The sequence below is a fragment of the Desmodus rotundus genome, chromosome 5 (genome assembly GCF_022682495.2).
Source record: "Desmodus rotundus isolate HL8 chromosome 5, HLdesRot8A.1, whole genome shotgun sequence".
NCBI lineage: Eukaryota > Metazoa > Chordata > Mammalia > Chiroptera > Phyllostomidae > Desmodus > Desmodus rotundus.
In genome coordinates, this window is record NC_071391.1 from 151,627,707 (window position 1) to 151,642,657 (window position 14,951).

The 14,951-nt window shown below is 43.0% G+C and overlaps 1 protein-coding gene and 1 pseudogene across 1 annotated transcript in view; both read right to left on the reverse strand.

Moving 5' to 3' along the window:
• BABAM2 (BRISC and BRCA1 A complex member 2) overlaps window positions 1–14,951 on the reverse strand; it is a 335,445-nt gene that overhangs the window by 56,677 nt on the left and 263,817 nt on the right. The window contains exon 10 of the mRNA XM_024552599.4: window positions 11,680–11,762. Coding sequence (XP_024408367.3) covers window positions 11,680–11,762 — 83 coding nt within the window. The remainder of the gene's footprint in view (window positions 1–11,679; window positions 11,763–14,951) is intronic.
• On the reverse strand, window positions 4,433–4,595 carry LOC112298205 (U4 spliceosomal RNA; annotated as a pseudogene).

Here is a 14,951-nt window from a genome sequence, read left to right on the forward strand (position 1 = left end):
AGATTTGGAGACTCAAATTAAATGAGATGATAAATGGGAAAGTACTTCAAAATACTGGAAAGTCTTACATTGGGATTGAAGAGTCATTTCTAATAACAACTTGGGAACGACAGAATCTTTTGTAAGAGCTAGAAAGCTGCAGGTTCCAAGCCTTTGCATTAACTCAGCAACCAAAATTAAGGAGAGGTTAGGATTTGCACATGCATAGTAACAAGACATCAGAAACTTGTTCCAGGCACTAAAAGGGCATATAATATGCTACTCTCCATAAAAGAAATTAGAAGATTGGAAATATATACTTGTATTAATTTTATACACACAAAGAAACTGATAGGCTGAATTTAAAAACAACTAATAAAAGTGGGAAGAAGAAGAACAGGGTGGACTGAGCAGGGTTGAGTGAGAGACTTTTCATAGTGTGTATTTTTTTAAATTTTTATTGTTATTCAATTACAGTTGTATGCCTTTTCTCCCCTTCCCTCCCCTCCACCCCAGCTGAACCCACCTCCCTCGTGATTTTTTTTAACAAGATGAATATATTGCATAATCAAGTAATAAAATAAAAAAAAATTAAAGGAACTCTTAGGCAGGGTCCCTATGTATTTTTGCATGTGTAAGAGGGACAATTATTCTTTCTTCCTCAAAGTCTTAGTTCCAGGAGTAGCAGTTAGCTGAATGTTATCACCGAGGTATGTGTTTTTGTGCATATGCCTGTGTGTGTGTGTGTGTGTGTGTGTGTGTGTGAAAGAACATGCCTGCACATGCCGGAGAATTTTGGCCAAGCCCTACCTCCTTCCTGTTTCCCCCATATTGGGAATACCAGGAGTCGTGGAGGGGGGATCACTGTAGCAGCAACCCCCGCTTTTCCATTTTCTGCCTCTTAGTGTACTTTAAGGACATCAACGGACTTAATTAGATCATTACCTTATTTGGGGAAACTGAGACTGACCTAACTCACTTGACAGGACAAAATGAGACCAGAAACGGGAGCTGAGGTCTTCCCTCCCACTTCAGTACTATAACCACTGGTCAGTCCCTTTTTGGGTCATATGTGGCTTAAAAAACTAAGGCTCTCGGGGTACCAGGGTTAAATCTGGCTTGTTTCAAAGGACTTCCTAGTTTTAAAATAATCAAACTTGCAAAGCTGAAATCAAGAAGCAGTCCTGATTGTGTAGGTTTTCTGCGGCCCCATGACCTCTGGAACAGTGAAAACCATGCATGCCATTGGCGTAAACTGTCTCTGAACATCAGAGTGTATAGTCTCTTTCTGTTTACCCTCTGTGGAGTCCACGGAGCCTGCAATCTTGGGCTGTTCACCTCCCAGAAGAATGGATCCTTTAAAGTATTCTATCCTCTTGGTTACAGGCCAAATGAACATGTTTTCGTCTCTTATAAACATAAGTGTTCAGGCACTGGCCCGCTGCAATGGGTCCTCCCTTCTCATCGACTAACAGTGGGACAGTCTGAACTACGGGTTTGGGCCCGCTCCACCCCTCCAACATAAAACAAGAGCTATGCCATTTGGAGACGCTTTCTTGAGACCACAATTCATTTCTGAGGTCTCAATCAAACAAGAACTTAAGGAAAGACTTTGCAAATCCTTTCAATTTGTCTGACATAGGAGACAGTTTACAATACATATGAGGTTTCCGAACTACAGTCAAATTAAAAATAAAAAAATATCAGCATAGCCAAAGACAGCATTCACTGGTAAAAGCCTCAGGGAAGCCGAGTATAATATACTGTGAGCTCCCTTGGAAAAGGAACATGTCCCACTCAGCCCTGTATCTTTAGGGTTCATTGCACCATTGCCTGGCACAAAGAACACGCTAAATGTTCACAGAGTTAAATTCACGTGTGACCTGGGAGTACATGAACAGGCAAACCTCATTTCTACAAATGTTTAGGCCTATGAATCTAAATAAGACTCCATGTATAACCTGAAAGACTAACTGGAAAAAATGAAACTAAATTTGTATCTTTATTGGGAAACAGACTGAGTGGAGACAATGGTTTGGGTGAGAGATTGTGGGGTGGCTGGCATTTAACATGTGAATGTAATCGCTAGTTCCCTGGCCTCAATCCCACCAAGAGAGTCCCTTTTGCAGTGAACTTCACCAGGCTCACCTGCATGCAAAGTCTGCTGATCAATGGCGGGAACCATGGTTTCCCTGGAGACAGGGAATCCTTACTCCACCTTTTCAACAATGGAGAGAGTTCAAAAGACTTACAGTACAAAGAAACAGATTCACAGTTGGAGGCATCAGAACTAACACTGGAACACTGCAGGACCTCATTTGCAGAAAGGAACGAGGAATTAAGATCCCTACTCATCAGGTATACTGGGGTTGGGAATCTCTTGACCATATACTTATCTAGGGTTTTCTAATTGTTATAGAAGAGGCCATACAGTGTTGTACTGCACTCCCCTGCCTCTTGCAAATCATGACATGTACTCAGAAAAACGGTATGATTTTATGGCACCCTAGGGAAAGCGTGTGAAGGTGGCAGAAGTCGTTGACCATGGGTCCAGCTCCCCCAAGGACTGAAGCAATCAGTAGCCTGTCCCTATTTCCAACCCAGTGCTGCCTGGCACATGGATTGGGAAGCTTTAGCGAACTCTTGAGAGAGTAAGAGTTCTAGAATCCAAAGGTCTTAGTTCAAATGCTGTTTCCTTCAACTACTGGCTGTGGGACTTCTGGCAAGTTACTTTATTGCTAAGTGTTCTGGTTTCTGCTAATGTAAAGTGGGGTAAGTAGCCGGCTTATAGAACTATTGAGAGAATTATATGGAATTATGAATGTAAAGTACTTAGCACAGTAGTGAGCACTCAATAAGTGATTTTATTTCTATATGACAATGGCATTATTATTTACTACTACTAGAGGTCACTTCTTATCATCTCAGCAACCTCTGACTGCAAATGGATTAGAAAAAAAATACCAGGTTGACTGAGACTGAAGAAAGGTCGCCAACAAAATGCCGACTAATGAAGTGTTATTTAAATTTGTTCGGTTTCAAACTTGTGGTAAAATATACATGACACATAACCATTTTAAATGTTCAGTTCAGTGGCATTAAGTATACTCACCACCAGCCAACGCCAGGGCGTTTTTCATCGCCCCAAACTGAAGGCGTACCTGTTAAACACAGTGACCCAGCCCTGGGAACCTCGTGCTCCCTTCGGTCTCTGTGAGTTTGACTACTCTAGGGTCCTCAGGTAAGTAGAATCATATAGCATTTGTCGTTTGGTGAGATAAACTGTGTTTTGACATTCCCTTCACCCTCAGCTGACTAAAGGCAAAGGTTTAAATTCAGCCAGGGCTCATTCTCAGTCCAGAACTCACTCCCAGTATCCACTTTCGGCACATCGTAGGCCAGGCCACCTCAAGAATTCGAACGACCTTTTTGGGGGAAAGTGTTATCAGTAAGGCTTCAACTTCCAAACCAGATCCTGTCCAGTGAGAAGCATGACTGAATCCTTTTGCTAAGGGTTTAGTCAGGCCAAATAGTTCTGAGCCGTCCAAACTGCAGATGGGGACCAGGGGTTGCTAGGTAGGAATGGACTCCCGGTTAAGGGGATGAGAACCTCTACTACACATTTGTTCTATGGGAATGTTCACTCATTCATTCTTCCCCTGGATACCCAGTGGCTCAAAAAAGTCCACGTACCCCAAACTGGGCTCAGCATTTCCACATCTGTTCCCTCTGATATAATGCCTGCTTCAAATGACAGCATCACCAGCTACCTAGATGCCTAAGAAAGAAACCTGTGAATCACCCCAAATTCTTCTTAGTCCTTTACCTTCTTGGGACCAATCACTAAATTCTGCTGGTTTTACTTCTAAAATATTCTCTGAGACATTTTCTTCCCCTCCATCCCTAGTGTGGCTGCTCTCGTTCAGGTTAAATCACGTTTTTAGGTTTCCTGGCCCCCATTCCAAACCACCTTCTGCGTAACACCCAACAGTCGCTTTTTAAGACAGCAAACATATGCCACTTCCCCAACGAGGGCTCTGCAGTACGCCTCACTGCCCTCAGGGCAAAGCCCGAGTCCGCCAGCCTGGAGCAGGTCTCTGAGTTTCGGGCTCTGCCTGCCTCTTTAGCTCAGTATACCGCCCCCCCACCCGGCCCCCCCGCCGCGCTCCTCAGGATCCCCTCTGTACCTGAGCAATTCATGGCCACTTTGATTTCTAGCGTGTATTCTATTTCTTCCCTCAGTGCCTTTGTTGATGCTAGTCTCTGTCTGAGATGCTCTTACAGCCCTCCTGCCCTACTGGGTCCATTTTAAAACAATTTCACTCCATAGTTTTTAAACTAAATCATGCGGAAAGAAAATGGGCAGCGATAACCATTATTTGGGTGCACATGCATTCTCTTCTAAAAAAAGATTTTCAAGATTCATGTGTCCTGACTTGTCTGGATTCTGATTTGGACAAACCAACTGTAAAAAAACATGTTTGCGACAAACAGGGAAATTTGAACAGAGGCTGGGTACCAGTTGTAATAATGTTGTATTAGGTACATCTTCCAATTAGCAATAATCACGCCTTGGACAAACCTCATTGGCTATGATACTGCCACTGCGCAAAGCTATATATTAGGTATATCTTTTAAAAAAATCCTTGTCTGTTAGAGTTACACACTGAACTATTTACAGGTGAAATGAAATTTCATATTTGCTTCAAAATATTACAGAAAAATTTCAAAAATTAAATTAAAAGGAGAGAGGGATAGATAAGGTGGACAAAATTGCAATATGGGTGATGGGCACATGGGGGTTCATTATATTTTTCTCTCTACCTTTGTATTTGTTTGAAATTTTTATAATACAATATTTTTAAAAAAATTCATGGACCATCAGGGTAGACCCAGCCCATAGAAATGTTTGGATTATACTGTTTTTGTTTAAATCAAAACCACGTAAAGGGGCATGCAGTTCACCACCATCCCCACTACTCCGTCCTGCCAGGGAGCCTGGGGTGCTCTCACAGCCACACTGCCTGTTTGGCCCAGCCAGCATTTGATTTTGTAGGTCTGCATGCACTTGTACCATGAACCTATGTCTAAACAGATTTAACCTAGTTTTTGATGATCGGTAGCTGGTTAATTCTTTAATTAAGCCACTTAGTTTTGCATTTCCTGTGGCCATAGAGTAAAACCTTACAAGAGCCAATATATTTGTGCTACTGGGTAGGAACAGAGATGAACAACCTGTCACCGCTAGTGAGAAGTGACACCAGCTTCCTGCCTTCAGATCAGTAACATCTTTGGAGAGATGTCCCTTCATGTTCCTGAGAGACGAGACAGCCTACACATCCCCAAGTGCATGGTGGACACTGACTCTCTATTTTTGTTCCTGGGGCTTCCAGGTTCTTTGAGAAGCTCCAAAGACTTTCACCATTGATCACATATGTGGAGACCGCACTCCCCATAACGTGAAGCAGCACAGCAATGCAGTGTAGCACAAGGGCTCTGGAATCTGTCCCTGGATTGAAAGCCTAGCTCTGTTGCAGTGAATACAGTCCCTCTTTCTAAGCCACAGTTTTGTCATTTGTTAGATGGGGCATTACTAGGAATCATCCTCAGAAGCATGTTTTGAGGACTGAGTAACACGAGTATATGCCAAGTACTGAGAACGGTGTCTGGAGCCTGCTACGCACTCAATACCTGTTTGCTGTTATTACAATAACAATGATCTTCAACAACAGCAAAGGTCTTGCACCAAAATCATGCCAATGTTTCCCCAAGCCAATAATACTTCAAAATTAATTTTAAGAAAGGTTACACTGAACTAGGTCAACACTATATAAGTTATTTTCTCTCATTGACTTTGATGTCTTCTTGGGTTACAATTTATTAACTTCAAAGCAGCTGCGCAAACTTTTAAGTTAAAATCACTGAGTTTTCATGACCTTTCTTTGATCGGATAAACTCACTTCAGTAATTACTTTAATCCAATAATTACTGAAAAGAGTCCTACAACATATATAAAAGGTACGGGAGCAAAAACATCATATTGGTAACGTGCATCTGCTTTACAACCTCCCTCCTTACAAGAGGTCCCACAAGGTCACTAAAAAGGGTGTTGCATAAATCCAAGATATTAGAATGAAGGGAATATTCCCAATGAAGATTGATGAAATAAATTCTCAAATCAGCATCAGAAATGATCAAATAATGCTTTCTGAAAGCAGACTCTAAAGACAAAACTCAAGTCTCACTCTGAATCAGTGACAGCGGCTGCTGCAGGAGCCGAGGTGTCCAGCTGCAAACTGTGCACGGGGCTTGCTCGTCTCTGTGTGAGCAAGAGAGAAACACCGCTTTGCCCGGCAGAGCTCCCCACGCACAAAGACGTCCGGGCTAAAAATTAACAACAGTGTTTAAAGCAGCTGAAGGACCCACCAGGTCTCATAATCAAAGCAAAAGGCACTTAGAAAGTAAATTTTATCTTTTTCCACATCCTTTTATCATTTTGAACAATACAGAGAACTGGTTGGTTTCACTTTTTGTTCATAATCAATTTTAGTTCTGACTGCTTTTGATAGCTATTATTACTACTAGAAATAAGAAAATTAAACCACAAATCTTAAACATGCCTAATCTGAGGTAAACACATTAATTCTAAAATAGATTTGTGTAGATTTGGTTTGAAATGAATTCTAATACGTAACATTATAGTTTATAATTTTAATCACTTTATCAACTCTGACTTGCGCTTCAAATCTATTTATATAAGAATATGATTTGTATCCCAAAAGTATGCAAATTTGAGATACCCACAAACTGATACTTCAGTTTTGGTTTCGCTGAATTATCCAGCAGCCAGCTGTCATGTTTGTGGCTGCTAACTATCTCACAAGTCACGGTTTCTGTGGCAGTGAGGAAAGCCCACACCACTCTGCTCAGGGACAGTGGCTACAACTACAGGGGCTCAGCCTTTGGTGGTGAAGTGACAGTGCCCCGTCAATGTCAGTAACCGCCGTGGCTCTGCCGGCAATCATACAGCCTGACAAAGTCAGAGCTTAGAAGGGGCATTTGTCGCAGTAAACAGAAACTTCTGATTTTTACTTAAAATTTCAAAAGCCGTCCTAATTTCTAAGTCATTGGCCTTGATTACAGGCCTATGAGGAAAGAATTATTTAAATGACTAGCAGAATTAGTCTACAGTTGTCAACTTCCTCTAGCTAGGGGGAAAAAAATCTTACCAGAAACTGAGCTCTCTTGAAAAATAAAATAACTCTTTTCTGAAATTAATCTAAGAGTGAAACTAATGAACAAATGAATGAATGAAAGAAAAGATGAAGACAAATACCAAAAAAAATTTAAAGAAATTCAAATACCAACCCCCCAAAAAAAGGGTTGAAAGCAGCAAAGGGAAAAATATGTACCAAGTAAACAGTAAACATAAGAAACTGGGGTGGGAATATTTACACCAAATAAACGAGACTTTAAGAGAAGGAGTGTCATTAGAGACAAAGAGGGACATTCCATAATGATAAAAAGGTCAATACACCAGGAAGACAGAACAATTGTAAATGTGTATGTACCCAAGGGGAGATTGCCCTCAGCCCAGCTACAGGTTAGCAGCAGCCACATTACTCTACCAAAGGCCCTGCCCAGCCCCGGCCAGGAAACCCTCTCCTACAGCTACTGTTCCAGCTCTCTCCAGCCTTTGGGGACCATGCTCTCCTCTTGCCCAGCAGACCTAGAGAAGGTAAGACTCCCTGCTGCTGCTGCCCATCCCTTTTGGTTTTCTTTCACCCTGTCCACACCTCCGGACACAGTCCTTCCACTGAGTTCTCCCTAGTTTCCTGTGTGATGGGTCATCTATTTCCTGATGGGACCTTAACCTAGAAAAATCCAAACTCCTAGCTTTGGTTTGAAAGTGACTAGTAGTTGCTTATTAGTATCCATTCTCTCTCACTCAAAGAAGTTTGATTTTTAGTTGGGCATTTGCCGTCCAAACTAAAGAACTACACTTCCCAGTCTGCCCTAGCTCATATGCTGAGGCCACATGAACCAGTTCTGGAACATTGAGACGTAACTGGAAGTGGTGCATGAGATTTCTTATAAGTCTCAGTGAACAAGGTCTGTACCCTTCTCCCATCTTTCTTCTACACATATTCACTTAGTATGTGATGGGATGGCTGGAGCTCCAACAGCGTTCTTGGACTATAAGCAAGACAGACACACCCAAGGGTTGGTGGAGAAAATGCTTGAAGGAACCTGGGTCCTATGTGACCTTTGGACCTGTCATTCCAGCCCTAGACTGCCTACCTATACACAAGTGAGAAGTAAACTTCTATCTTGCAACCCGTTGTTAATGGATGAAGGAAAGAAAGAAGAAATAAATGGATAAAAAAAGCTCCATGGCCACAATCCCTACTCCTGGAATCACCAGGATGCCAGGAAGCTGCAAGATCTCCTGAGAGATCCAGAATAAGTACAATGTTTTCCCCTAGGGCATGACTGCTTCCGCACACTCTGGCAGAGTCTGAGGTCAGAGCCGCCTGTCTCCAGAGAGGAGTGCCTCTTTCCTCCGGCGCCCAAAATGCTCAGAATTATTGCCAGCACCTGCCCTCTTGACAGTCCTCTTCCCAGGCCTGGGCAGAGTGGGGGAAGAGGGAGCAGATATGTTATTTGCGGTCCTGCCAGGTCTGCAACCTCATGAAGTAGTGCAGCCAGCCACAGAGGACTGGCTCCATCTCTAGGCACTTCCTTCTTCCTTTACAAGTTCTTGAGATCTCAGAATAATTCACTGCAGTGTTCTATCATTAAGTCTTTGCCACCCCATATTCACATCCCCATCTTCACAGAGAAAAAGGGGAACAAGTGGTCCCTTGGGTGTTGTAACCAAACAAGCAGATGCTTCCAAAGGAAGGTAAGTGTCAGATGCTTAACTGCATGACTGAGTAAACACATTATCTAACCAAGCTTCATTCTGATGCAGCAAGTCCTAGACATAAGGAAGAAGCAAAAAGGAAACGATTTAGTTAAAGACAGGCTGTGAGTTAATGATGCAGCAGGAAGCAGCATCCAGATCCCCAGGGACGAGGTCTCATCATCTGCCAGAAGAGCCCAACAAGGGCAGTGACGCTAAGAGACCAGAAGTGAACAGACTGTGGAGGAAAGGAGTTGCAGGCCGAGGAAACACTTTGCTAAAAGTAAGTTAAACGAAGTCCCTGTAGCTATTCTAATGAGTGCCTGGGAGTTTTATGTTTCTGAATAAGGTAATCCATACTAAGTGAAAACATGGCTTTGGGACTTGATTTTGCATGGACGTCTGACTTGGAAAAGCTACGACAGACAGTGGAGAAGGGGCTGTGAGAACTACTGGACTCATGCTGCCATGGACGGCACTTTTGGGGAGAGAGCTTCCCGAGGAAAAGAACCGTTAGAGTACTGGAGGCCCTGAGAAGAAAGCTGGCCGGAGCTGAGAGGTACGTGTGTCCTTTTATCCCTGAACATCCATCACTCTTGCTAGTCACCACTGAGTCACATGTAAAAAACATGGGTTAGAATGAGCAATGCCAAGGATATCTTTTTCCCCCTTATATCTGACATAATGGGACATCAAGTTTTTTGAAAGTAGAACCACAGCTAGAAACTAAAGTAAGTTTCAGGGAAGAGGTGAGATTTCGTGCCACTTTGGGATAAAGAAACTGGTCGAAGCATGCATCTCATTTAATGTTTGCAACTGTCCTTCTGTGTGTCCTTCCATCTGCATCCTTCTCCCATAGCAACTCTGGGTGGACTCAGACTGTTGCCACCACCATTCAAGGCAGGGGACAGGTCTTTCTTGCTGAGCTGGACTAGGGGACTCACACCAGACTAATCACCCAGCCACTGTCCAGGGTCACGGGAGATAAACCAAGGATGCAATCAGCACCTGGGGTCAGGTCAACAGGCTGGAAAGAGAATCACTGGGGTCAGGTGGTGGGGCCAAGTGGATATGGCCAATAGGAAGTGAGCTCTCCCTAAGGAATTATGGCTCAGAATGGAAACCAAGCAGCGACAAAAGTCAGAATCAAAAGTAGTGGCTGGAAGTGGCAGTATGGCCACAGAAGATGGTCAGCAAAGAGGGGACTGCCAGGAGACCTCGATTGTGAGGCTACCTCTCCCACCTGGCCCTGTGCTGCAGGTTAAGCTTTCTACGCAGACGTCTCCACGGGACTTAACAACGAGATTCCCAGTGCACAGAGAAGAAAACTAAAGTAGAAGGAGGCTTGTCCTAGTAATGTGAACAAGGTCATGTAAGTAGTTGGAGGTACAGCCAAGATTAAAATCTACCTCTCCAACTCCGCCTGTGCACATTACTAACACAAAATGAATGCTTACATTTTTTGGATGCACTTGAGAGCATGGTCCCATGTGTGACTAGCTGCAGAGGAGCACGAGGCAAAGCACTGCGTGAAAGCGGCTCGTCCCTGCGGAGCACCGGAAAGGCAGGGAGAACCAACTCCTCACTAGTACGGCCAGCCACCTCTCAGTCGTGTCCGCGTGGAGTTCAGGTACGGTTTGATTAGAGTCTTTCTTCCCTCTGTCACTATGGACATTTTAGTGTTTCTTCCCTTACTATCTGTTGGTGTGAAATAAGGTAAGACAAACCAATTTAAGAACTATTTTAGCCTAAGCAAATCACAACCAAGAAGGTCAATCTGCTGGGGAGTAAAAACCTCCCCAAACCAGTATCTTTACACTATCTGATGTCTTGGCTAAATAGGACAAAAGCTTTGCTTCCTGAAATAGTGTATTAAGGTCTAGAGTAGTTCCAGCTACTGAGTGAAGTCAACCCTAACCCACTGCTTTTCTGTAATTTTACTTGAATAAGCTGAAACTTCCTTGCCTTTAGCTTGAAAACTGGGCATTTTGCATTTCAAATGAATAAAGAACAAAGGTCTTGGTTACTTGCAACTTGAATCTGTCACCATGGGTTACTGGTTCTTATACAACAAAGAAATAAACAAAAAGACTCTAAATTACCCATCAAGAGAAAGCTGGACCAAAATTGATGGACTTACTGATTAGTGTAACAAAACAAACATTTAAATACACCTACCCTGCAGAATAAAACTGAAAAATGTTGGGAATACATTAAAACATCATTTCACCTTGAAGATATATACATTGAAGGTATTACCAAAGCTGTACACTTTTAACTTAATAAGGATGATAACCATATGATCAAAGCAAGTATGTTTTGAGGGATCCTGAGAGTTCTGAGACCTGATACTGGAAAGATTCTTTGAAAGAGAAATCTGTCTTGGGAAGAGTTTCTTAAGTTCAGCACCCCTGGTATTTTGCACACAATGATTGTTTGGGGAGCGGGTGGTCGTGGGAACCCGTCCTGTGCACTGTAGGATGTTCAGCAACATCCTTGGCCTCTACCAACTAAAAGCCAGTAGCAATAACAACCTTAACAACCTTCCCCGCCTCTCCCCATCTAAATCACGGCAATCAAAAATGCCTTCAGACATTGCCAAGTGCCCGCTGAGGGGAAAATTACACCTGGCTGAGAGTCACTGATATAGAGATATTCCTCTTTAAAAGCAGCGATACACATACTGAAGTAAAAGAAACCAAGTCAGGACACGACAGGTTCCCGTGCTCATTAGTGCGTGTGGTTTTTACATCTGCAAAGGTATGCTGACATGCTGACAGCAGAAGTATACTCACTGTGTACAAGAAAACAAAAATCTTTCCACATCAGCAGTAGAGTGAGTTTTGTAAAGCCTTCTGCATCGTATTCCACGACACCTCTAAGTAATAAAAACACACACACACACACAAACAAAAACTCATAAAATAAGGTATAAGAGAAATAGAACCAAGTACAGAGTATATTCACAAAGTCAGGGTTACTGAACCTGAGACGCATTTAAGGCGAGGGAGTGTTACCACAGGGAGGATGTGGATTCGGAAGGAGAGCATCTAGGTTTAAGTTACAGCTTTGCCATTTACTAGCTATCATAATCTCAGGCAAATCACTTAACCTTCGGAACCTCAGTTCCTTTATCCGTAAAACAAACATAATGTTTCCAAACTTCATTACAGGGTTGTGAAAAACAAGTAAGATAAACCATAAAATGCTATGCAAATGTGAGTTCCTAGTCATGAGTAAAAGGACACATGAAGGAACCAGGCCAGCGAGGTCTGTGTGGTGACTGTAAGCGGCACTTTGGCGTAGGCACTGAACAGTGATGAGCACTGACAACATTATGAAGTTCAGGGCTACCTATTATTTTCTTCCCAAGTTGGCCAAAAAGTCCGTTTGGTTTTTTTCCATAAAATAAAAGACATATTTTTCATTTTCACCAATAACTTTATTGATTTGGATACTTTGAGTATGTTGGCTATCTCCCACATGATATAACATTGATTGTTCTCAGTTAACGTCTACATTTGATTGCTATCAATTTCAACTGGTCTATCCAACCATGGAGCATCATCCAGTGAGAAATCTCCAGCGTGAAATTTCGCAAACCGCTTTTGACACGTTCGATCAGTCACAGCACCTTCTCCATACACGGCACAAATCTTTTTATTTTTGCATTTCAGTTGCATTTTTACCTTTCCTGAAATAATAAAGCATAATATGCCAAAAATGTTGCATATTTTCTTCCATCTTCAATATTAAAATGGCAACACAAAAATTCACCAATTTTGATGTTTTTATTTTTTAAATGCATGCTGATATGACATTTGCCACAATACAATTTAACAAAATTGTTCTGAATGAAGTTAAAGACAACTAAGCGCTACTAGAGCCATCTTATGGGAAAAACCAAACAAACCTTTTGGCCAGCCCAATACCTGGAATCCTTTACTTGTGTCCCCCTGCCCTCCCCACCGGGCACAAGATGAAATGTTAGCTGGGCGGACACTGGTCTCAGGTGGGAGGTGCACTCCTCACGTGGCAAGGAAAACAGGTCCTGACAGCTGAGGGGCCCGGCAGGGTTCTGGAAGGCTCTCTCCCCCATTTCCTTCAAGAGCTGAGTGCTTGGGGAACGTCACCGTAATGTAACAACACTAACTGCACCCCGAGGACAGGGTTAATGTTCTCTGTCATCCACACAAGAAGGCCTCTGCTGTCCCTGGAGATGTCTTCTCCCTGGCTGAGTCAGGCCAATCAGACCACTAATACTGGTGGCCACCCAGTTTAGGTTCAGAAATAAAGGAACAGCTGCACCCATTGTAAAGGTAAAGGAACGAAGACACTGAAGGCTAAGTGATTTGCTCAGAGACTATTTCTATATCATTCAGGTTTGCTGGCTTAAGTCAGTATTTTATTCACCAGCATATACTTCTTTCCATGAACTTATAACTAACTCAATATATTACAACACTGCTAATCTGAACTTTTTAGATCCTGCATTCCATGGGCAAAAACAATCCCAGAATCCTTCTCATCATGTACACAGGGTTGGGCGAAGGCAGGTTTACAGTCACTTGTATGGAAAATGATACAATAGTTAATAAATAACAATGCGGGGTTGAACTTTCATGTACTCACAACTGTAAACCTCCTTTTGTCCCACCTTGTATGGTACAGTAATACAGTAGAGTTGGTACAGAATTTAGTAGTTGTATACAAGTACTACTGTAGTATATGTACAATGAAACCACACAAAAACGTACGTTAAAAAGAATGAGATTTAAAAACAAACGTGGAATTTTCGTATTTTTTCTGTACGACCATGGAGCGAGGTAAGTCACTGGGGTATGTGCACCCTACTTGGGAGCTCACTGTGCTGGCTTCCTCGTTTGCAGTCACATGTACTAAAGACAGTCTTACTCAGAAAAGACATACACTAAAGACGATCTTACTGATAAACAGTGTCATTTATTAGCCACCGTTTGCATCATAAGTACTTTCTCAAAATGCTCATAAATAAAGCCGAAAAGACCTTAAGTATTAGAGGCTCATGTGAGAGACAGTCATACTGTTCAGATATTGACAGATCTATTTTGGAGGCATAAAAATTCCATGGTGGATAATAAGAACATTTCTTGAAATTGTTTTGAGGAGTCAGAAATTTTGCTTATAATTATGCCACAGTGTGTAAATTTATATCCTGGGGGACGGCCAACCTTAGTTTTTATTTCATTTTCTCTTTCCTATTCCCACTTTCCTTTGTCCCAATTTCCTCTTTAATTTGCTGTTACTGTATCTATCTTCATATATTTAGAAACCTTCTCTGCAACATGGTGGGCTATAACCAGACCACTGAAACCCTTGGTGCCTGGCCCCCCCAAATGGGTAGAAGGATCCATCTGTAACGCAGCCTGGCAGGAAAAGGCGGTCCTTCTCCCACCGAGCCCCGCCCTGCGAGGCCTCTGCCGTCAGGGACAGAAATGGAGCTGCAGAGCAGCACTGCCCCGGCCACAGCAGGCAGCAGCAGCAGGACATGCCCACCCTGTCACTGCACTTACACGCTGCCCCCCTTTCCCTCTAAGTGCCTTCTTCCAACTCTGAGTCCCGGTGGGGGTGGGGGTCCCGTCGGGAGGCCTGAGTCCCAAGAATCTAGGCTCCCGCCCTGACGGCTCTAGCTCTTCTGGGGCTCTAGCTCTTCTGGGGCTCTAGCTCTTCTGGGCGTGTGACTTCCACCGGGTCACTAAACTTCTCAAAGTCACAGGGCTTTCCACCAGTAACGTGTGTCACTACCGCCTGCCTGGTGCACCTCCCAACGACTGTGAGCCGCGGGAGCTGACAGGGCTGTGCAAACTGTAAAGGGCTCTGTGACAGCAGGTGGGGCTCCCGTCACCACTGCTGTGCTTGGCGCTGGTCATGCTGCTGCTTCAGGGACATATTTCATTTTGGTATTTACTAAAGCTAAAAAAAAGTCTTCTTGGGAACTTTATTGTAAGCAGTATATGAAATGCTTACTGTAAGGTTCTGAACGATTTCTTTTAATAGTTGTGTGTTGTTTAATTTAAATGGAAGAGGG